The sequence below is a fragment of the Protopterus annectens genome, chromosome 11.part0 (assembly GCF_019279795.1).
Source record: "Protopterus annectens isolate FY-2018-M chromosome 11.part0, PAN1.0, whole genome shotgun sequence".
Lineage (NCBI taxonomy): Eukaryota > Metazoa > Chordata > Ceratodontiformes > Protopteridae > Protopterus > Protopterus annectens.
In genome coordinates, this window is record NC_056745.1 from 19,731,813 (window position 1) to 19,756,867 (window position 25,055).

Sequence of the window (25,055 nt, forward strand, 5' to 3'; positions counted from 1 at the left end):
GCTTCAACCAATGTTGTACACTATTTAAGGAGCATAAAAAGTTCCAAAATTGCCTAACAATCTTTACAAATATATCCGTAAAGGAGCCAAAAGTAGTCACAAAATATATGGTCTCCTTTATGTCACATACTTTATTATACAAATTGACATCATAGCCATGTGAAACAAAAAATTTTGGACCCATTTTTTTATTACCATTAAACAGTCTATCAAGACTGTTATTCAAAATTTCATTACTATAGCCTCTAGATACAAAAGATTCTACCATAGAATTCAGTTCTTTGTTAAAAATTTCAGACTTATTACAAAATCTATGTATTCTTAACATCTCGCTGTAAGGAAGAACATTTAAAGTATGTGGGGGATGGCTACTGGTGCCATATACATATTGAAACCCCCCTTCAAATTTTCTATTTAAACATGTAACTAAATTCTTATCAGAAATGTCAAGAATTATGATCTAAAAAAGGAACATTAGTCCCAACTTTTAAGTCATCAAACTGTAGGTTCCATCTATTATTATTCAAATCACCAATAAAATCCTTGATGTCAGATTCACTACCATCCACCAAGAATATCAAATCATCTACATATCTGTAATACTGAATTACATGTGTATTAAAGAAATTATGTTTATAGATGATTTCTAGCTCAAATAGCCCCCATAGCAAGATTGGCATACATGAGGCAAAGACCCCATGTGCGTTGCCTAATATTTTACCTGCACCTGCTGATAAATATTTTCATTAAATTCAAAAAAATTATGTGTTAATGAAAAATGAACCAATTCAACTATATACTCAGTAACTGGTGAATCCCCTAGAAAGAACCTAATGGCTTCTATACCAAAATGATGTTGAATATTGGTATATAGGCTCTTCACGTCAATGGTAACCCAACGCATATTCTGTTTAAAATTTACTTTCTTAATCCTTTCCAAAAAGTCAAAAACATCTGTAATATGCGACGGTAACTTTATAACATAAGGTAAAAGAAAATGATGCAAAAAAATACCTAAATTATGTAAAAAATACTGACCACCTGAGACTATGGGCCTACCTGGAGGTCTTAACAAGTTCTTATGTATTTTTGGCAGGCAATAGAATAGAGCCAATAACTCTGCTGGTAAAGCACTATTCTCTTGCGCCATAGCCAAATTATGAAACTCCCTCCCACCTACAATTACCTCTGTACCATCATGTACCCACTTCAAAATTTACTAAAATCGCATCAAAAAACATGCTGGCTATGCCCTTGCAACTCCAACTCAAATATCACCCACCCCATCCAACCACTACCTTAATTTCCACCCCACTAACTACCTTGATTATAGCAAGCTCAGATGCTCATAAGCCTACTACTTATTATACAGAAGGAACTTTTTATTGTTAATGTCTGTTATGTACTTCACAGATAAAGATTCTAGTTGTCTACTGATGTACTATGTTCTTCATCTGTAACTATGTTTGTAATTAATTGCTATGTTAATCAAATTGTTAATCGCTATGTAAATCCAATGTAACTACTGTCTGCATATTTTAACTGTGGAGCTTTTCTCCCCGGGCCTCCGCTGAAAATGGACCTATGTCCAGTCGGACACTCCCGGTTTGTAAATAAATAAATAAATAACTAAATATGTTATATCAGTGCCCCACCACCATTGAGCATGTTACATCTCTGCCCCACCACCATCATCATGTTATATCTGTGCCCCACCACCATTAAGCATGTTATGTCTGTGCCCCTCTGTGCCCCACAACCATCATGTTATATCTGTGCCACACCACCATTGAACATGGTTATATCTGTGCCCCACCACCATCGAGCATGTTATATCTGTGCCCCACCACCGTGTTACATCTGTGCCCCATCACTGAGCATGTTACATCTGTGTCACACCACCATCAAGCATGTTACATCTGTGCCCCACCACCATGTTATATCTGTATCCCACCACCATGTTATATCTGTGCAACACCACCATGTTATATCTGTGCCACACCACCATTGTTATATCTGTGCCCCACCACCATCACGTTACATTTGTCACACCACCATCGTTATATCTGTGCCCCACCATCATTAAGCATAACATCTGTGCCCCACCACCACAGAGCATGTTATATCTGTGCCCCACCACCATTGAGCATGTTATATCTGTGCCCCACTACCATCATGTTATATCTGTGCCCCACCACCATTGAGCATGTTATATCTGTGCCCTACCACCAGAGCATGTTATATCTGTGCCCCTCCGCCATTACATCTGTGCCACACCATCATTGAGCATGTTACATCTGTGCCACACCACCAGAGCATGTTACATCTGTGCCCCACCACCATCATGTTATATCTGTGCCTCTCTATCATGTTATATTTGTGCCGCACCACCATCATGTTGTATCTGTGCCACACCACCATCATGTTGTATCTGTGCCACACCACCACCATGTTATATCTGTGCCCCACCACCATGTTATATCTGTGCCCTACCACCATCATATTACATCTGTGCCCTGCCACCATCATGTTGTATCTGTGCCCTGCCATCATGTTATATCTGTGCCCCACCACCATCATGTTATATCTGTGCCCCACCACCATCATATTACATCTGTGCCCCACCACCATCATGTTACATCTGTGCCCCACCACCATGTTACATCTGTGCCTCACCACCACTGAGCATGTTATATCTGTGCCCCACCACCACTGAGCATGTTATATCTGTGCCCCACCACCATCGAGCATATTATATTTGTGCCCCACCACCATCGAGCATATTATATCTGTGCCCCACCACCAAGTCACCAATGGGCTGCCAGAAGGACTTGAGCAAACATTTAACAGTCATGAGCGCACATAACTGTTGCAACAGAAGTCTGGATATTCTTTTTGGCTTCAGTAATAATAATCCTGCAGCCACAAATATTGTACCTCCTTTGCTGATCATAAATAGATGTCCTGGATCAAGATTAGATAAGATCTACATCAGAAGATGATCGCACATCCACCAGTTTTGCTATGTTTTACCATAGAACAACATTTGCTGGTAAGAAGTCAAAGAATTAACAAACAGCTAATGGGCCAAATTTGGTGAAGAAAGTGGCCCTTGATTTACACCACTAACACAGTATATACCACAGAACATGTGCAAAACAAGACCCTTGATGTACACCACCGATACTGGACATACATGTAACATGTGCCAAACAGGGGACATGATGCACACCACCGATACTTGACATACATGGAACAGAACATGTGCCAAACAGGGCCATTGTTGTACACCACGGATACTGGACATAGATGCACACCACCGATACATGACATACATGGAACAGAACATGTGCCAAACAGGGCCCTTGTTGTACACCACTGATACTGGACATAGATGGAAGGTGTGCAAAACAGGGCCCTTACTGTACACCATGGAACATGTGCAGAACAGGGCCCTTGATATACAGCTCTAATACTGGACATACATGGAACATGTGGATAACAGAGACCTTTATGTACATGGATCACGTGCAGAATAGGGTCCTTGGTTTACAGCACTGATACTGGACATTGAAGGAACATGGGGACAGCACACAGACCAAATATAATGTCCCCAAAAGGTCTGGAACATGCTGCAAAGCAGTTGAATTTCAAAGAAATTAATTTTGAGGTCCGTGAACATTGCTGTTACCAAAGTAAGCCAAATGCATGTATAATTCTACACCACATGTAGCTCTGCAACCATCTTACTTACCTAATGGAACAATGTGCTTACGCTTATAAACCAGTACCTCCCTGTGTAACTCTAGGACCTATGTGCTTATCCAGTGACACCGTGTGCTCATAGTTCTGTATCATAACCACCTGTGTGCTTATGCAATGACAACATGTGCCCATAGTTCTGTATCATAACCACCTGTGTGCTTATCCAGTGACACCGTGTGCACATAGTTCTATATCATAACCACTTGTGTGTTATTATCCAATGACATCATGTGCCCATAGTTCTATATCATAACCACCTGTGTGTTTATCCAATGGCACCGTGTGCTTACAGTTCTGTAACATATCCACCTGTGTGAATATCCAATGACATTATGTGCTCATAGTTGTGTATTATAACCTTGTGTCTTTTGTAGCTCTGGCTCCAATGTCCTTAACCAAATGACATAACACACTGCATCCTGTCATTGAACCTACATTAAGTGTACCAATTCTCAGTTCCTGTTTGGCAGGTTAATTGATTTTATGTCCAGGTTTCACTCACGAGATATCCCAGGTAACCCAGGCTGGGCAACTAGACATGAGTCGGTCATTAGCTTATTGACCCAAGGCTGCTGGGCTTAATGGTGGGCACACACTGGCCAACAGGGGCACATACACTCCTCCCACCATTAACATAGGTTCCTGGCGTAGGTTGGAGTAGGGCGGGTCCTCAACCCACTTTTCTTCGGTAACTACCCATGCCCATTTTGGTGACATTAATCAACATGAATGAATCTCCCAGAGCCATATATTACACTACTGAGTTGCTAGCCATACCATGGCGTGCAGTCTGATCTGTGTTCTCCTATCTTGAAGGTACTGTGCATCACAGCAGATGCCCAAAGTGGTTGGTCTGTACAACTCTTCCCCCATAGGGCATATAGAGTCTGTGCTACTGCCCACAGCTCCATTCAATGGTGATTTTCAACATCTAAGCACAATAAATTATGCTTGTAAATAAGCCAGACACTATCCTAAATTAAAATTAATAAAGAACATAAAAGTGTTAGTTTTAAAGATGTCAGTCACACATGTGCTCATAGTTCTGCACCATCGCTTCCCTGCATAGCTCTGTGACCACCCTCCTTACCTAATGAATCCATGTGCAAGGAATTCTGTGCTATCACCTCCCTGACTAGCCCTGGGACATTCTTCTTTATTGACACTATATGGTCATAGCTCTGTATTTTCTCCTCTCTGTGTAAATCTGATACAAGTTCTCTTACCTACCAACACCATGTATTCATAGTTCTGTGAAATCACTTCTTGTGTAGCTTAGATACGATTCCTCCTTACTTACCTAGTGATACCATGTGCTCATAGTTTTGTGACATCACTTCCTTGTACAGTTCTTTTTCCTGGTCACTCAGCATCTTCCACTCTTCCCTTGAAAAATCAACAGCCACATCTTCAAAGGTTTCTGGTACCTAAAAAGTACAAGAGTGTCAATTAATGTGTTTTGGTACGATTACCACATGAAAATGAAAATTTTCAAGAAAATGTTAAAATGTGCACCTATTGCCTAAATTATACTAATGCTGTCTCTTTTTTGGCAGAGGGAAACATCTTTTCATCTACAATCTAGCAATAAATAATCATCAGAACAAAACAGAAGAAATTGCAGAATGTTTCATAGGATTGCTGCTTAAATTCTGTATCTAGAAGGAAAGAGACTGCTACATTCATAAGAACTAGGTGTAGCACTCTGCAGTCTAATAATACCTGTGTGGCCGTGTTGTGTACATGAAGACATACAGCTGCAAAGGTGAGCAGATGACAGTGTTGGACTATGCCTGGAGCATGGCACAGGGTACTGTGTGTCGAGCGACCTGATGAAGTGTTGCTTGCAATGTGTGCATATTCTGTGGTGTAGAATACAAGCCTCATGAACAACTACCAGCAAAAAACTGAGTGAAAAACATGGAAGATACGTCTTTCATGGTGGAGTCTGAAAAATTCTGAATCCTGTTCTTCAACATAACTGTGCACCTGTGAATGGGGAATACAAAATGTCAAACAATGGTTCAGCTTGACTGTACAAAGGGATCAGAACAGGTTTTTCTGTCAACATGCCAATGTTTCCTAAAACGCAACATAATTTTTAAAATACAGTCAGAAGAATACAAACAGAATATCATAAAGCTAGCAAACAGAATGTATATATCAACATGTTTATACACCCTGTGAAGATAACATACATGTTTATACACCCTTTGAAGATAACATACATGTTTATACACACTGTGAAGGTTCATAGGTTTATACATTAGTACTAGGCTAACTGCCCTTGCGAGCCATTTTTTAAGCCTAGCCATTTATCTGTTGTGAGACTCAAACCCTGCACTTTGTGTTTATAAAGCAAACACCTTAACCATTAGGCCACCCTCCTAACCCCGAAGGTAACATACACCAGCAGCATAATGATCTAATGAGAACATAAAACATATTTTTTGTGGTTCAAGCAATGTAACCAGCTAATGCAGAAAGGCTGCTGTCAACATGCTCCATACATAAAAGATAAGTAAAATGTACTGTTGGGGGGCAGCGGAGTATAAGTCTCTTTTTTCCACCTATTCCCAATAATTCATATCATACTAAAAGACAGAAGAAGTGGTGGAAGGGAACCATGAACTAACTGTAAGGGAAACAAAAAGATGTAAAGAAGCCAGGAAAACTAGGGGACTGAGCAAACCCAAATCTTCTTTGCTCTTTGTGTTATACAGTATCTGATGGGATGGAGTCTAAACCCCGTATGAAAGTAAAGAAAAAAATATATTTTTCCATGATTGTAGACAAATTAAAGGACCTTTCTATACAACCAAGATGTCCCAAAATAACTAAATTCAAATTCAACAAAATTCCTGATTATGGGTTCCCCTACGTTTTGCTGAATGTCCGTTTGGTCGACAAATGCAAGGGGGGGGGTGTTGTTTAATGGTGATGGAACAGACAGCCGAGCCGCATAAATTTCAATGTTATGTTTTGCTTAGACATGTGAGTGGGGGTTGGAGGGGGTGAGAGAGTTTGTACGTGTGTTTGTGAGTTACAGTAAGGGTCAGGGATAGGTGAGAAATAGGTGTTGTATGCTTGTGAGTGTGGTGGTGGTGAGTGGTGGTGGTGAGTGAGGAGTGAAGGTGGAGTGAGTGAGTGAGTGTGTGACTTTTAGGGTTAGGGTCAGGCAGAGAGAAGGAGATAGATTTAGTATTGTTTGTGTAGGTGTGTCTTGCATAGTGGCAGTATTATGGAAGGTCTTTTATTATGGTAAGGTGTAGGATTAGGGTTGGAAAAGAGGCAGCATTAGGGTTAGGGCTAGCACCCATTAGTAAGGTGGTACAGGGGTTGGGGCTCAGTTAGAGGTTTTTTTTCCTACAGGTCATGAACTTTGCATACCCTTGTAACAAAAATGAAATCTCTCCTATGTCCAGACTGTCTTCATGAAATTGCAAAAATAAGAGCTTAGATGCTTCAGTACTAAATTCCTGAAGAAGGTAAGCATTCCAGGTGGAAATGTTTTGTTGAGCAGTTAATTTATTGAAAAACTTTGTATTCAGCTGAAAAGATTAGAATGTAAAAATAATGTCCACAAAAGTCTCTGTTTCTAAGTAGATTATGAAATGATGTCACAAGACCAAGTACTAAACTATTTCTTCATATACCATATTGCACAAAGAGTGTATTAGATTTAACCAAACATCTTACCAAGGTCTGTTGCACAGCAAAGCATTGATTACATTGTTTGATAGTAACAACTTAAATATGAGATAGCAGCAGCATACAGTTTCCTGGGGGTAAACTGAACTCTATTTGGGTAATACCTGCTTGCCCTCGTGTTATTCTGAAGTCTTTCTGGAAATAGGAACATCATGAGGAATTATAGATTCATTAGAAGATTGCATCTCTGTAGGAGCAAGCCAACTACAGGCAGAAGTATGACAAAACTGAGATACCAGATCTGTACCATCCTTGATTTGCCCCAGTATTTACTGCCCTCTCTACAGTCTTCGGGGTAATTATCAATTACAAAAGTCATCTGAAAAGCCACTCTGATGAAAAGTAGTAATCTGAACTTCTCCTTTCTCCATTTTTCATCCAACAATACAGCACAGGAAATACAGATATAACCTACTTGCCCCTGGAAGGGTTGGAGCTAGTAGGGGACACTCCTCCACTGGGCTAGTATCCATAATAGCTGTTGTTTAATGTTGATTGGAATCCTTCTTTTTTAGTGGGATCGGTCAAGTTAGAAGTAAACTTCCCATGAAAAACTCTTATCTCAAATCAAATCTGTTCCATGTCCGTTCACTGTATGGATAAAAGCAACTTAAATGAAAAAGCAAAACGCCTATAGGAGCCTGATTCTTTTTTTTCAAATCAGTTTCTTAGATGCAGATGAGTGCTATTTGACAAAAGAGTCACTGTAGCAGCCTATATTTATTGCAGACATGTAGAAGCATGTTCATCAGTAGGCTGTCATTGTGGGTGTGTCCCTTATGGAGGAAAGCCTGAGAGGTTGGTCCACTGAATAAAGCCCATCTTGAAACTTTTTGTGGGAGATTGGCGCAAAAAGAAAAAAAAATTGTCAATTTTAAAACACTAAAATATTCTATATCAGCTCTTGTACCAAAAACAATTCTATAAGCATAAAGCACAAACTTAAACCTAGAAGTAATGGCAGTACAAATGAATAAAAGCATAACAAGTTTGAACATAGCAGCTTCCATGTTAACAAGAGAAATATGAATCTTTATTAGCACTTTCACTGTAAAGCTTCATCAGATCTGACCTTTATTTAACCGAAACCTGAAGGATAATGTAGAAAGTCCTAAACAACCCTTAGCAGGAGTCCTTCAACCTCAACTTTTCTGGCAGGGCAGGCCTTTACGTTATTATTTTTTATTTTAATTTCTATTTAGGAACATAGGAACATACCAGGCCAAGTGACTACTGGGATGATAAGATTCCTAGCCATACATACCTTTAATGAAACCCTTTTCAAGCACTTAATTGTGCTCACCTCGGAAACTTGGCAGGACTGTACATGATAACCCTGTGTAAATTTGTCTCTGCCCACTGGCAATTTTTTTGGTTGGTTCCAAGTATCATTCCTTTTGTTTTTGAGGGATTGAGGATAACCTTCTGGCCTATTAGCCATTGGTTGAGGGTTTGGAGGTAATCTTAAAGCTGAGTTTGAATAAAAGAGTGGGGTTTGTTTGACATCTAGATGACAATGTTATCTGTTTAAAAAAATAAAGATATTTAAGGGTGATCAGATGGAAGTTTGTTGATAAATATGGAAACTACTATAGGGCTAAACTGGAACCCTGGAGCACTCTTTTCATAAGAGGAGCTTTTTCAAGATGATGGTGCCCACTTTCTCTCGCCACTGGAGGATTTATTGGTAAGGAAATCTACAAACCAATGTTTTGAATTATCACTAATTCCTATTTCAATTAGTTTATCAAATAGTAAGTTATCCTCGACAGATCAAAGCTTATGAGGTCAGTGAATATTTTCACCACTGGAAGTTGCCTTTAACATCAGACAGGGATATCATCCGCAAGCAGCAGAGGGTTATAGCAAAGGCATCCGTCCAGAAACCGGTTTCTTCCTGGATAGAAGATTTATATTAATGTAAATACAATACTTACAAGGAATTTTTCTACTATTTCATTTAAATGAGTACTAAATAGAATAGTACAGCAGCTGGTTTGAAGTTTTGGGAATATAAGTGACTGTAGCTTTTTTACATATCTGAGGCATAATTGTATTAGTTAAGAAGAGGGTGAATATATATGTTAGAGGGTGGGAAATTGTCCTCATAAAGGAGAATGAACCAAGGACGGTAGTTATCTGAGCCTGGGGGAGTATCTGTTTGAATTTGGTCCATTTGTGGTTCTGTCTCTTTGGTTATAATCATTTTGAAGTGGAACAGTGGACTGTAAATGGGGGGTAGCTGTGGGAGTGGTATGTTTATGTTGTTGATATGAGGCAAGTTACTGAACTCCTGGAGGAAGTCAGCCTATGAGAACTTGTTTGTGGTGGTATTTTAGGGGAGTGGAGTTGTGATGAGTTTTTCAACAAGTCAGCAGTCTGATTTCTCTCTAGAATATTTTAGGTTTGGCTAAAAGCAAGATTTGTTTATTTTGGCAGTGGTTGCTTTTGTATCTGCAGATGGATTGCTTGGCTAATTTGTGTAGGGAGGTATATTTGCTTCAGGAATCTGTGGAGGAGTTGCATTTCCAAGTGTACCATGCTCCATTACGTAATCTGAGGAGGTGTTTGAGTTTATTAGATACCTAGTCACATTTATGAGGTTGAAGTAGCTTTCGTGCTAAGGAAAATAATTTGTTTTTCAAGTGCAGTAGGGTATTGGTAAGGTTGTTAGCTGCTCTGTTGGGGTCTTTTATGGCAAGTAAGTGAGACCAAACAATGGTGGAAAAGTATTTAAGATTAATGATATTCTGAATGTTTTTGGGTCTGAAGGGGATATGTTTAGGTTTATATTTTAATATTAGATTATGTACTGAGAAAGTTATGGGACACTGATCACTGAAGGAGAGTGCATGTAGGGTGAGGGTAGATAACATTGTAGGATTATTAGTTACTACAAGACTCATCAAGGTGTGTGCCTTCTGTTGGACTGGGGCTGTTCATGGTTTTGAGTTGATTTGGGTAAGACTTAACCTGGCCAGGAATTCTGATATATCAATGGCTTTTGCTCGTATGTAATTGAGGTTAAAGTCTCCAAGAATGATTATGTTTCGGCTTTTGGGGGCTTTGGCATGTTTTGAGGGTATTTCATTTTTGTAATGAGGCTGGTGCACTGGCTATAAGAAGGAGTTTTTCTGGTTGTTGGAAATTTTAAAAGGATCCATTTAGGATCTAGTTAGGATCCAGTTCTGAGTTACTGTTAGTTGGTGCAATGATAATGTTGTTGGCTGTCTTTAAAGAGAATTAATGCTCCTCTCGTTTTATTTTTACTTGGTCTATAATCTTGTAGGTATGAATAGTTTGGTATGAGGTGGTGAAGACTAGGGGGTATCAGGTTTCAGCCAGGTTTCTGTAATAAATTTTATGGAAAAGGGGTTTTATTAAAGGGTTTTTTTTATGTTTTTTTAAAAAAGGGGGTTTAAAATGCAGGTAATATAGCTTATGATTTGAGTTGAGGCATTATTTAATGTGAAGGCAATCATTTAACTTTATATAACAGAATCATTAAATTCCCGATAAACAGGCAAAAAATGGATGGGCCCCGATTAAAAGGCCCAAAATTAATTTCTAACTAGGTTTGAAAAATTTTTAAAAGGTGTACCATCAAAAGGGGATACAAATCAATTGGAACAAAGGAAATTTTTGCACCATATTACAGTCCTAATGTCCAGCGAACACTCATTCTCCACCTGTTAGACTCCAGTCTTTTTAAAAAAATTCCTAGGTTATTCCAGGTACCCGCCCCCATTTTAAGCCTTTCCCAAGTTATTGGTTTCCCCCCCTTTAAGGGAAAAAAAACAGCCACAAATTCCCGGCCCCGTCAAGGTAACGAAGAATTGGGTTTTATCTCGATTTCCATCCCTTTCAAGGTTTTTGAAAACCAAAGTGCTTTCCCACATGGCCGGGGTTTTTTAAAAGATTTAAATTCCCTTATAACTGTTAGAGTTCAATAACCTGTCAAATTTAAGTTCCGCCTTGGTTCTAGGGATTAGTTTTAGGGAGCATATTCATCAAAATGGGGGAAGGGGCCATATTCAGGCAAGGCACCTCTTCCGGGTTTTTAATGAAAAGAGTGGTTTTTCATAGGAAGACTATTTTAGACCCCAAATTTTTTTGGGGGCTTTTGGGGCTTAAGTGCACAGGGTTTGGGCAGATACAAACAACACATTTTTCAATTATATTTTAATGTTTTATGGTACAGGGCATACCCCCTTACCCCCAATTTAACCCTTCAAAGGTGGGCGGAAAAGAAGGGCCAACTATTTCATAGGTAAACGGTTGTAATTGGGGCCCAGAACCCTGAGGTTTTTGTGTAGTTTATTCCCCCTTAAAGGGAGTTTGGTAACCTTGGGTTTTCCCGGGTAGATTTATTTTGTTTAATTGGGGCCCTGGTTACCCTTATCCGTTTTGGAAACCTTTTAGGTTTTTGTTAGATCTATTTCATTGCAGTATTTAATTTGTAATAACCCCCCGGGTTTGGGGGGTTTTCAAAAAAGGGTGCCAAAAAGTGGCCCAATAAAGGGGGGGACCCTTGTAAAGGCGAGTTTACAGGTCCCGAATCTGCCTTGGGCCCTTCCAGTTTCAACCATTGTATGATGGTTTTAAATTTAACTATGAGTTTTTATGATTATGGGTAGTTCAAGGCTTGCCAGGTGAGGTAGGCTTATGGAATCCCTTTTATAATGGCCTTGGTAAATGTTTTGAAAAAGTCAACCCGTTTAAAAAGGATCCCTTTTCAAAACCAAATGGGTTGATCCAAGTCTGCAAGTTCCATGTTTTAAAAGTTCCAAGACCTCCATGTTTGCAGATAATTTTTAAACTAATGGGGGGAATTAGGTTTAGACGCCCCCTTTTGGGGGGGACCACAGTAAAGGCCCAATCCTGGTAGTCCTGGGTGAGGCTAAAAAAAATGCCTATGTGGGGAATTCCCTTTAGCAGAAACACACACCGGGGAAACCCCCGGCCCAGGGGGTGGTTTTTTTGTGAAGGGAAATTCTCACCCGTGGAAAGTTGGCCAAACCGGAAAGATAACTTCCCTTTTGGGGGGAGAAGTTTTCACTGAACCCTTAGCCAAAAAGCAATTTTGGGGTAGGGTAATTTTCCATCCTTTTGCAATTTAGATAGGGGGTTTTTCCCGGTTTTTAAATCTAAAAGGCCTTTTGAACTTTAAAAGTCCTTGGGGATTTTTCCCCCAAAAAGGGGGATGTTTTAGAGGCTCCCATTTTTCCCTTTTGTCAAGGTTTACCTTTCCCGGATTTGCTCTATCTTTAGGAGCTTCCCCTTTGTTGTAATTTTTTTTAACTGGGGACAATGGTTTTTTGGAAGAAAGTCTTTTTTTGTTTGGGATTTCCAAACCCAAATTTTAAGGGGGGTAAAAATTTGTAAGTGACCCCGGGTTTATAATGGTTTTTAAAAACTCAGGGCCTTAAGGAACCACATAGAGAAAGGGGAAACGCTTTTGGGGGTTTTTTTTTGGCCCTTTTTTTGGTGGGTTTATGAATTTAGGAGATTATTTAAGGTCGATTCCCCGTGGGGCCGGGTTTTAAATTTTTCCCAAAGTTCCGGGTTTTGGTTTAATTTTTTCCCCTTGTAAAATTTTTTGTTTTCCTGGATTGATTATGAATCCAAAATCCTTTTTAAGTTTTTCTTAGTAGTTTCCCCGAAAATTGGGTGTTAACATAAATTGGTTTTTGGAATAAATTTTTCCCCCAAAATTTTTTAAAAGGGCCCTTATTTTCCCATTTAGGGTGGCCTGTCATGTCAAAATTAAAAGAGTTTGCCATGGAATTAAAATTTATGGCCCATAGTGATGACCCAATTTTTTTGGGGGTTTCCTTTTTAAAAACATTTTCCCCGGTTTTCCGGATTTGGGGGGGTTTTTAAAAGGTGAAAAATTAAATGCGGGTTTAGAGCCGAACCGGGTTTTGTAAAAGCCAGACAGGGGTGTTTCCCCCAATTTAGAAGGGTTAGGTGGATCTTGAGATTGAGACTTTTGGCATTAGAAATTAAAAGTTTTTCCCGTTAGGGGGTATTTAAATTTGAAATTGTAAAAAGGGACATTGGGGGGGCAACCTTTTCCAATACAAGCCCCCGAAAGGTAAGCCTCCAGAAACACCGGGGTTTAAACATGTCCCCCGGGACAGACAGATTTTAATGAACAGAAAAGCCCTTTTTAAAAATATCTTATCACTTTATTTATATTTTGGGGAAGGTGTACTTCAAGTCAGGGTCCTACCTGCCTGGGTACATATAGAGAGTCCTCTGTCCCTTTTTTGTAGTCCAAAGGGGTGGCCCCGGGGTTTAAACCCCTTTCAATACGATCCAATTTACCTGTGTTGGGGGGATGGGCTTGCTTATGTGGCGGATTCTGCCGAAGGCAGCCTTTTTACCTTTTCCAAAAAACCCGGGGGCCTCGTGTGTTGAAATTTAATCCCAAACAAGTGTTCTGGATTTGTTTGGCCCTTGGGGGTGCGTTTACACTCGATTTTGGGGGGAGGTTCATTTTGGTGCCGCCGGTCCCCCTCGTTTTGGTAAATTTTTCAGAGGCCCCCAAATAGTCTTTTTTTTGTTTTTGGGGTATTTTAATTGTATTCCTGTGTGACTGGTTGTTTGTGTTGGACCTTTCCCCCCCCGGGCTTCCATTTCCCATGTTAGAGGTAGTAAAAGGGGGGATATTAAACTCCATTTTTGTTTTTGTGGAAAAAAGGATTTCTTTCAATGGACATTTCTCAAAACCCCCGGTTTACCGTTAAATTAAACCTGAACTGTCCCACATTAGGGTTGTAGTTAAAAAGGGTTTCCAAAAGGGTAAATGGGTTTTCTTGGGGGGTATTTAAAATCTGGACCTATTATCTTTGTCCCCCAATTATTTTAGGGATTGTCCAGGTTTCTTGCATTAAGAGGTTGAGTGGTACGCACACATGGAATAAACTTGTCATGCCTATAAAAGAATGAGGGATGCAAGTTTTAACACTAGGGAACTTCCCAGTATAAGAACTATCAGAATATAAGAACTGAAAGTGTCAGGTTAATAAAGCTGTTTTTAATAAAAGAGGTACTTCAAGCATAGCCCCAATTAGATAAGCCAGGGAGACTGTTGGTATACAGGCTCAGACAGGGAATGTAACACATGAAGAGAAGATGTATAAAGGGAAGGAATGGATCAGATTCTGATATGTGGGAGATCCATGCAGTGTTCCAGGAATATTATAAAAAGTCTTGTATTCAAGACAACAGTTGAAAAGGGGAGGCATCTATGTATATCCAGATTTTAAAAAATATGTTTTCTGGCACAGAATTAGATGACACCACTGCACTGAATGCAAAATTAGTTCAAGCAAAGACTTAAAAGCTTTACAAGAAACACCAAGTATTAAGGCATGTGGGCCAGGTGACCGGACAGCAGTTTTATATAAAGTGGTACAGAACCAGCTATATCCTACATTACTTGCTTTATTTAATATAAAAATAAAGACTGGGGAGATGCTCCTTTCAACCTATAGTCCTGAATCACTGCATGGGATAAAGCATTTAGGAGAGATGCCTCTGTCCATTAGTAGTACAGGAGGTAGCCTGGGGTGAATTTTCTGTTTCCCATCCACCGATCCAAGTTACATTGAATGTGGACAGGGATGGAGTTTGCATTATGTGGACGGCATGTCTGTTCAAGAGCAGCTGTATCCTCTGCAAGATACACCTGTCCCTCCAAACCATTCTGTTGATGTTGTAGAAGAGATTTAGATCCCTAAACTAAGTATTTCTGATGTCATGTGACTTGATGTGCAGTAAATCCATCAGTATTGGGTCGGAGGATACACTGGATGCTAGGCACAGGTCACCTCTTAACAGTTTGTAGGATACAGAGTGTAGTCCCAGGGCTCTAAGTCAGTCTGGTGCACTGTTTAGGCCTTGTATCCTTTTAATACAGTATCTCTGTGAGTGATCCGGTTGTTGCATGTGTCTGGAACGATACATTCCAAAGAGGGCATTACATTCCATGACTGGCCTAATAAGAGGTGAGTAAAGGGGGACAATGACATCCTTAGATCTAGACACAATCCCTTTGTTTATAAGCTGTGCAATATACAAGGACTTTCTTACAACAATGGACATGTTGGCCAAAAGCTACGTCACTGTCTACATAAGTTCCCAAATCCTGAACAGCTGGGTCAGCACTTAGGGTTGTATTGTTAATGTGATATTTCCTAGGATAAATGGTTTCTCAAAGGTTCAAAAGTTCATAGTTAACTACTAGGCTGCAAGTCAGCAGACTATTGCAAGCCTAACAAACAAACATAGGTCAGAATCAAACCCTGTACCTTGCAATTGTGAGGTTAAGACCTTAATCACTATACCGACCCCGGAAACAATAATTCATTTTTTGCCATTCAGTTTCAGTCCATGATTTTGGCACCAGTTATATATTTGGGACAAACCTTCCTGCAGGATGGCTAAGTGATTTGGGGATTCAATGACTCTAGCTTACAGTCGTATGGAAACTTAGTCAGCCAGAGCCCTTTGCTATTAGCATTTGATATATTTTTGTATGCCTTTTGGTAGTTGGCATTTCCCTATACCCATATCTGCTGAAGGCTGCAGCTCTGTTGCTGATATAGAATATCTGTCCCACAAATTATATTTTACCTTAAACTGCTTTACACTATAAGGCATATTCCTGCTTTGGTTACATTTTACTATTTGAGGAAATCATCCAACCCAATACCATATTTGTTAGAAAAATATGTATTAATGTATATGTTTAGTGCTTATTCAGAAGCAAGGAAGGATTAATGCATTTTATTCTATTAATGAGATGACAAGAAAAATGAATTCATATGAAACTGCAAGAAGCTTTTGGAAACTGCAGTGTGCCTTTTTGCAAGTTGGTCTCTGACCCCAGCAGCTGCTAGCTCAGCAAGAATTAATGTTTATGCTTTTCACAAGTGATTATCTGCTGGGTCAGGAAATTAAATGTATGAAATAATGAGAATCTTCTGCTCTTTCCTGCATGAGCGATCGACCTTGTAGATAACGCACCAGATGCAAGGAAGAAGTGATAACATGTAACAAGAGAAATGTATTGAGAACTGTATCTACTATTATGTTCACATTAGCTTAAAACCTTGAATGGCAACGTTTGTAAAAGGGTTAACACATTTACTCTGCTACAGGATTGAAAATAACTGCATGTACTTTCTGACTTTGCTTCTTGTCAGCTCAGTGAATGACCTTGTTCATACACTGAGAAACAGATGATTTTGCTAACGTTAGGAAAAGGAACAATACAGTATTCTGAAATGTTACTAGACTTAAGCAAATAACCTTGTTCATACTGCAGCTGTAGATAAGATTATAGGCTGAAATCAGAATATGCTTTATGCTCAAAGCAGGAAAGAATCACTAATTGCAACACTGAAATATGAGTGAATTGTTACAGACCGGCAGTTAGCGAGGCCACGTTGATATCTTAGGAAATTTTCACATGGGAAGTTTATACTTGCTATATCAGCAGAAAAACTTAGTAAACACCTGTCTTAGAACAATGCTAAGAGTTGTATTTTATTACGTCAGCTTAGAGGGCAATGGCTTACAAAACAGTATAATAATGAAGTATTTCCTGTATAATGTCAGACAAACTTCTGAACTGCATTTTTGTCTCCTTGTACAAGAATAAAGGAACCTTAACTGAACCGTGGCTGCATTGATCTTTGATTTTTCCTTTGACAGTAACCTTCTTGTAGAAAGCTGCTCCGTATTCAGCTGACATGTAATAACTGGCCTAGAGGAACCACTTACTTATGGACACCTTATAAACTATAACTGAAACATGGCAAGTACTTTGTGTTCAATGCACTGAAAATTGCCCCGCCTAAAATCTCACTCAAATGTATGACCCAAACTGACTATTCATATACATTTAAATTCAGATGATGAATCATCACTTAAATTGCAACATCAGGCCCCAAAATGTAGTACATTGCTTCCAATCCAATTACATACGCCTATAAATATCACTCAAGATAAATGAAACAATGTATAATCAACAATTATCAAAATGTAAGCACCACCAATATAGCTTATATTCATAAATGATATTAATGTCTCCGTATTTATATTTGAATCCATGAACGAAAGGCTTTGTTTCCATATATAGGGAGATTAAATGCTTAGGAAAGTTCATACCCGGCAAAAATTGTTCCCAACGTTATGCATGTTGAAACGACAAAAACTGAAATAATTTGAACCAAAGACACTTGATTTAAGCGTATATCTTCGCCTAATACGATCTTTTAGTAACTTTGTGGACCCAATGGACTTATATATCCAAATCACCCATAACAAGTGACATCCATACTTGTAAACAGCTCAGCACTAGCAACTGCAGAATTAGGCCTCCAATCTCAGCCGAAATTAAAAGTGCTGAAGGAGCACTCCCTCTGTATTGCTCCTGATGTAAACAACTAACCCCAACTTCGGTGAAACATTCACTTCCAAATCCTGAAGTAACTAATGGAAGAACAACCCAACAGTAAATCCTAAAACCCAATGGCAATAGTTTTTGGTAACTGTGGCAGTGATTGGGTAATTTACTTAGTAAATTGCACTTGTTCTGCCTTTTATGTACGGCAAACTTCTCACCCTTTCAGACTTAGAATATCAGAACATATGAGTGATATTAAATGCCACAGAAGTACAAATGCCTTATATAAACATCAGCTGAAACATCCTTCTGCTATATTAAGGTTTACTATCATAGATAGAATTTATAAGCAAAATACATCACAAGAGGATGTGCATTGTTTTTTTAAACTTTAAGGAACGGATGTGGATAATTAAATTTGGAGCCTTATTTGCTCCAGGACTTAATGTGATTGGTTATTTATGTGGTGCACTAATTGGATGTTATGGTATATAAATTGTTTGCAATATGTTAAGCTAGGTAGCACTGATGAAGGCTATATGCTGAAACTGGTATGCTTTTTCACCCTTTGGGTGTTATGAGTTATGTATATTTACTAGTGGGAGTAAAAGCCCACAGTTATATTTTTATATATTAAATATTCATCTGGATTCTGGTGCTGGTCTGTTTGCTCTTGATGAACAGGAAATTCATCCCTGGTTTGGCACCTATGTCTCTAATGGGAACAGGCAGTCTGTAAACAATTTCACCTCCCAAGCACCTTCCTGTAAATGTTTCATCTCCCAATCCCCACTTACCAATGGTAGAAGAACTTGCCAGAGATTTGAAATACATGCTTAGGCTTAAAAAGACCCCAGTGGTCATTAGCCTAGTACACATCTAAGAACCTATGAACCTATATATGGAGATGGGGGCCTGGTGAACATGTACAGTTTGGCTCATAAGCAGTGATTTGCCATCCTTTGGTATTCACTGAAGAACAGAACCCTCCCTATGGGCAAAGACTGAGAACAAACTATTTGGTAGCTACACTTCCCAATCACTGTTTAGAAACATAAACCCTGTTTGTACAGCAACAAGAGAGATGGTGAACATTACATGTAGCTAATAAGGCACTTTGTAGGTAATTTAAATGTTACCCAAGTCTAGATATTTGGCAAGGAAAGCTTTCTGTCTGGGATAACCTCTGTTACAAATAGGGGAAGAAAGGTTGTGGTTGGCAAATTGGATAACAGCTGGTATTCTTTGATTGGAACATTTGTTAGACCCAACTGAAAAGGAGCTTTGTATTAAATCTTTTAACCAGAGGCAAACTGACTATGGGATGCCATCAAAAGACTTTTGGAAATATCTATAAGTATGCCATGCTCTTCTCTCTCTGTGTACACACATGATGTCTCAATAATTCAGGCTGGTTAGCTAAGGAAACCATTCTGCAGACCTAGGTTATGTTATGAAGGTTAAGGTTGTAAGGTTACATTCAATGCATCTACATTTACTTATTTTTAAACACCACAGATCTAAGACCATAAACATGCTTACAGGTCATGAAGACTTGGTAACTGCTGGATAGGGAGCTCTTTGCAACTTACGATATGGCATTTGTTGGTTTAACTAAGAACGTACAACTCCGGAAATTATACTGACTAGCAACAAGTAATGTAGCCTCTGTGGTCACAGCATTTGCCAATAACGTAACCATGGAATGTATTACTTCTTCTGTAGTTTGTCTTATCTTCATGCAAAAGCACTGTTAACTTATTTAACTATGTGGCAAATGGAACTCTGTTCATTTTCAGCAAAACATTGCTACACTGTAAACCAATGTTCCTTGTATTTCAAATCAGCCGATTATCTACTTTGTAAAACTGCACTCAAAACTTTTTGTTAGTCTTGCTAAATGCCATCTGGAAAAAAAACATATAATTTTAAATTATACACACACAGTAGCCATTTAAATGCCACGATCTGAAATGCAATGTCACAAAATGTGTTGATTGAATGACGGGAAAGCTGGACTTAATAATATTAAGTTCTAGAATGCCATTTCTCAAAACATTCTCCTTTCTCCAAGGTATGGTGATTGTGGAGTTGATATAGAAGTTTGGGTGTTGAGGGCTTTCCCCACATCAGTGGTGGAGGGGGACAGCCCCCTGCAAAAAAAAAAAAATTAAAGAACAGTAATGTTTGGTATTCATTCTTCTCCAGTATTGTCAGCCCCCCACCCCACAGACAGACACACACACACACAAGCACATTATGTCAGGACAATGCAATGCATGTCCTGACATTTCAGTAGAAAGTCTAGACGTACTTTTACCAATCTCCAAGAAACTGCTTGGGCTCATCTCTGCCTTAATAACTGTTTTTTCCACCATTTCCCATCACCCCATTATAAAATCATTACATGTGTTTTTCAGTATAGCACAGGGAGCAAAAGCTATGAGAAAATAATAAATCTTTTTTCCCTGTATTTCTGGGTTTGAATCCTTTATTTTCTACTTGCCCACTATGTGATGTCTGAGATCATCACTTTTGTTCCTTTACCCCATGAAGAGAAACATTTTAAACAGCTGCACTGACAGATTCGGGCCCATGAAACATTAACACAGTGGAAAATTCTGCAACAAACCTAAATGGAAGTGCATAATCAACAATTAACAAATGATCAAGTAAAAAAAAAAAAAGAAAACTGCATACAAAGTTTTCAAACTTCCCCACCCCATCGCAGCAAACCAAAGAATAAAATCTACATTCAAAGTAAAACTTGACATAACGATGACGGGTGACAATAATAAGGACTTTACTGATAATATCTGAACATGAAGGGGGGGGATAAAAATGCTATGTGTTAGAAAAAATGGTATCACTGTGACAATGGCAACAGATGCATCTAACACAGATATGGAGCTCACCTGTTATTCCTCCCTGCAACATAATCCTGTCCCTGCAACATAATCCTGCCCCAAATTATTTCAAAATAGCCACACCTGCCTTTGACACAGTCAGAAACACCAGCTCCATGGGACAGATGATACTTCAGAGGCTTTAATTTGCACAATCAAACATTGCTGGTTATATCCACAGCTGGAAACAGACTAATATAGTCTACAGTCCTTTCAAAACTCCATTAACTACAGACCAAACAGGCTCACAACCATTTTGTGATAGATGATGGGAAGACACATCATGGTACTTATGGGAAATCGCTTTCTTTGTAAACTCATCCATTGCAGTTTTGTCAATGCCAGATCTTTAAAAAAATGAATGAGGTTAATTATATGAGAGTCTGAACTCCACCTTGGATGAAAGTTATCTGCCCATACAGTTTACATCAGTCTACCTAATGCTTTGGGCACTAAACTGCATGGTGAAATCAAACAAACACAGAGGTCTAAAGGTCATTAAAGCCAGAGTAACCTGGGGCCAGAACTGGCCATGTGGTCATACACAAAAAATAACAATAGAACTTCTACCATATGCTGTCACCAGTGGGGTACGTCAGTGGTCTGTCCTGGGGCCATTCCTTTTTTGGCATTTTTCTCAAATGTCAACTCTTACTCGATTTATTTCTCCAAGTCTTTTGGGTTTCTAATACCTTGATGGGAATGGATCCCATTCCTAAGTCAGACTACAATTAAAGTTCATGAAATTAGTATTGTGTCAATCTTTGATGACAACCAAAAGTGTTCTTCGCAGCACCCGCAATGTGCCCAGTAATGACTCCTTCTGCAGTTTGTATGGAGTTACATATATTGCTTGTTGTTTTTCTTTGGCTTTTCCCAGTTAGGGGTCGCCACAGCGGAACTCCAGTCCGTTAATGATTGGCAGTCGATTTTTACAGTGGCGAGGCGCCAGCCCAACACCCAACCTTCAACAAAGGCATGCCCATTCACGCATGTCTTTCGAACACCACTCGACCGCGGGGAGGACATGCAGACTCCACACAGAAGGCGCTCCAGCCGAGAATCGAATGGGAGAACCTCTTGCTGTGAGGCAACAATGCTACATATATTGGTAACATATCTAAATGGGATTGTAGATTCTTGTTTATAAGACCAGTTGCTCCTACTACTATTGGAACTGTCTGCGTATCTTTCTTCCACACTGCTCTCATTTCTGCCTGCAAGTCTTGATATTTTATGACTTTGTGTCTCTTCTGTGCAAGACACTGTAGTTACTGGGTGCAGAGATTTCAATGATCAATGCTACTTTTCTCTTCTTTTCATGGACCACTATATCTGGTTTTCTTTCATCTATCTTTTGAACTGTTGGTAATTGGTCATCCCATGTGATGTAGATTTCATAATTTTCTATGATGCTTTGTGGCTCATGTTTCCAGTGTTTTTCAGCTACTTCAATATTATAATGTTTGCACAATCGCCAGTGCAACAGTCTTGCCACATTATTATGCCTTTCAGCATACAGTCCTTCTGCCATTAGTATGTCACAATCAGCAACAAGGTGTGTAACTATTTCCAATTCTGTTTTACAAAACCTACATTTGTCTGCTTCTCCCATATGTTCAATGGACTTTGTAAACCAGCGTGTATGCAGACCACTATCTTGGGCCGCCAATATTAACCTTTCATCTTTTGGTTTGAACTTGCCTCTCCTTAACCATTCCTGTGTTCGATCCTGATCAACATGAGGTTTTTCAGCAGTTTTCTATACTTACAACTATATTTATGCATGTACTGCACTGTCTGACTATGCAATTAAATATGACAGCATTGTCCTTAACCTTCCTAACACCATATTGCTTCAAATAACACTTAATATTACACTCAAATAGCGAAGTGGAAATTACTTTACCTTCAAAGAAAAAATAATGCAACATTTTGGAACTTGGACTCTCCTAACCAGCTTTATATACTATTGATGGGCAACAGTTAAAGGTTGACAAAGTAGTGAAAGACATTTCTATGGAGCGCATTTGGACCCCATGCCAGTAATGACCTTTCAGCATGTGTAGTTGCCATTTGATGCTCCAGGAAGATAACTGCACCCCCATATGTAGCTTTTATAGAAACCCAAATGCTGTTCTGTAACTGCAACCTACTCACCCTACTCAAATGTCACCCATACTGTGAAATGTCAAAACTTTATATCTGAAATAATCGCACCTTCTTCTTCTTTCAGCTTTTCCTGGTTAGGGGCCGCCACAGCAGATCACCTGTCCGCTCATGATTGGCAGTGGAGTTTTACAGTGTCGAGTTGCCAGTCCGGCACCCAACCTTCCACAGAAGGCATACACATGCACACACTCACACCTAGGGCCAATTTAGAGTGTCCAATCCACCTACAGCATGTCTTTGGGATGTGGGAGGAAACCGGAGCACCCAGAGGAAACCCATGTGACCACAGGGAGAACTTGCAGACTCCGCACAGAAGGCACCCCAGCCGAGGATTGAACCGGAGAACCTCTTGCTGTGAGGCGGCAATGCTAACCGCTGCACCACCATGGCCACCCCAAAGTAATCGCACCTGTATGGAATTAATTCCTCCTCACAATTAAACTCACCCTATCAATCCATAATTTCAAGTATGAACTAGATGACTACATGGACAGCTGTAATTTCCAGTATCAGATCTGGAGCATAGAACTTCTAGATGTCCAAAAGGCCTTGAGCTTGTTCATCACACTTAAATGGTGTGGTAAGCACACTTAAATGGTACGCAATCATAATTAAAGAATAGTTTGCACCGATTTTCCCTATTTGCATTCTGAAATAACAGAATGTTGATAGTGAAATATTTTCTAGAAAACATACAGCTTTAAAATCCTGCTAACAATAAAGTTTTCCCATCATTCTATGCTCAAAGGCAGCAAACATGGTGATAACAGCCTTAGACACATTGTAGGTGCTTCAGAAAGCTGACTTCCTGCCACTTCTGGGTATCACCCCATGGTACAATGTCCCCAAACACTGTCAATGAGGAAGGTTAAGAACTGACATTTGGTCACTTATTCTTCTGCACCATGAGCCCACTAAAGCACAAGCTGTTCTAGAACATGGGCCTCTAGCACTACAGATGGACAAACTGTCCCTTTGACATACAGATGATTTATTCCTTGGCATTGGTATGTTACTATTAAGGAGAAAAGGAAGCTCTTACTGAATGGGAAGTTAACAACTATAATCAAATCTGTGAATACTGTTCAATATTTCTACTGTGTGTGTTCAAGTGTGTAAACATATGATACTCCCAAAATAATAGTCAGTGTATTCTGTTTTAATTAGTTGGTTACATTTTAATTTTAAAGCCTACCAGAATGTTTTTCCACACAATAAATACAGATGGCATGCATGTGGTGGAGGTCATCCTCTGTCTGTCTGGACATGGCCGAGGTACTATCTTCAGCAAAAAAATACAAATAACTTAAAACAGTAGCTGATAACCATGTCTCTGTTCCAAAACACAAGCAGGTGTGCCTCTCTACACTGCAGAAAATAAAGAGCTATGTAGCCAGAAGAAAACTACAGCTCCTTAAATGCTTAGCAATCCTGGCCTTCAGCTTTACTTTAACCAACGTCAGTGCACATAAAGAAAGAAAAAATGCTGTGCAGAAACACAAGCTAATCCTTTTCTGATAACCAAAAAGTAATGTACAGAGTGCTCTAAATATTACTTACCTCTAACTTCATGGTTCTATTTCAGACTCTTAAAATTACAAACTACACTCTTCAGAAATTCAGATAGATGTGCTCTCCAAAAAATTAAACACAACACAGCAGATGATACCAAAATGAGTTTCTGACAACTTCTTGTAACAAAACAAACAGCACTTAACAGCTTAATCCTCATTTCCTGTCCATCGCAGAAATGAGTCCCACCTACATAATGCAGAGCTGCTCAGTATGTGTAAATAAATCAGCAATGTAGGTGGAGAACTTGAGCAGATTTGCAAATTCTCTCATTAATATGTATAATGGGGCAGCACTGTAGGTAAAAGACTTGAGTAGATTTGCAAATCCACTTATTAATATGTACAGAAGGGACAGTATGATGGTGGATGACTTCAGCAGATTAATTTAAAATTCTGGGATTTTTATCAGTGGGCATTTGGCAAGACTAAAATAAATTTTGAGCCTACATAATTTAAAAAGTAGATATTCATCTGATTTGAAATGCAATATTTCAAAGCCAACATATT

General features: G+C 39.2%; 1 protein-coding gene across 1 annotated transcript in view; it reads right to left on the reverse strand.

Annotated features, from left to right (window-relative positions):
* The window catches only part of LOC122815131 (zinc finger protein OZF-like), a 93,998-nt gene extending 69,326 nt beyond the window's left edge, over window positions 1-24,672 (reverse strand). Inside the window, exons 1-2 of the mRNA XM_044087384.1 lie at window positions 24,535-24,672; window positions 5,066-5,192 (exon numbers count right to left, since the gene is read on the reverse strand). Coding sequence (XP_043943319.1) covers window positions 5,066-5,192; window positions 24,535-24,546 — 139 coding nt within the window. The 5' untranslated portion in view covers window positions 24,547-24,672. The remainder of the gene's footprint in view (window positions 1-5,065; window positions 5,193-24,534) is intronic.
* Window positions 24,673-25,055: the final 383 nt, after the last annotated feature.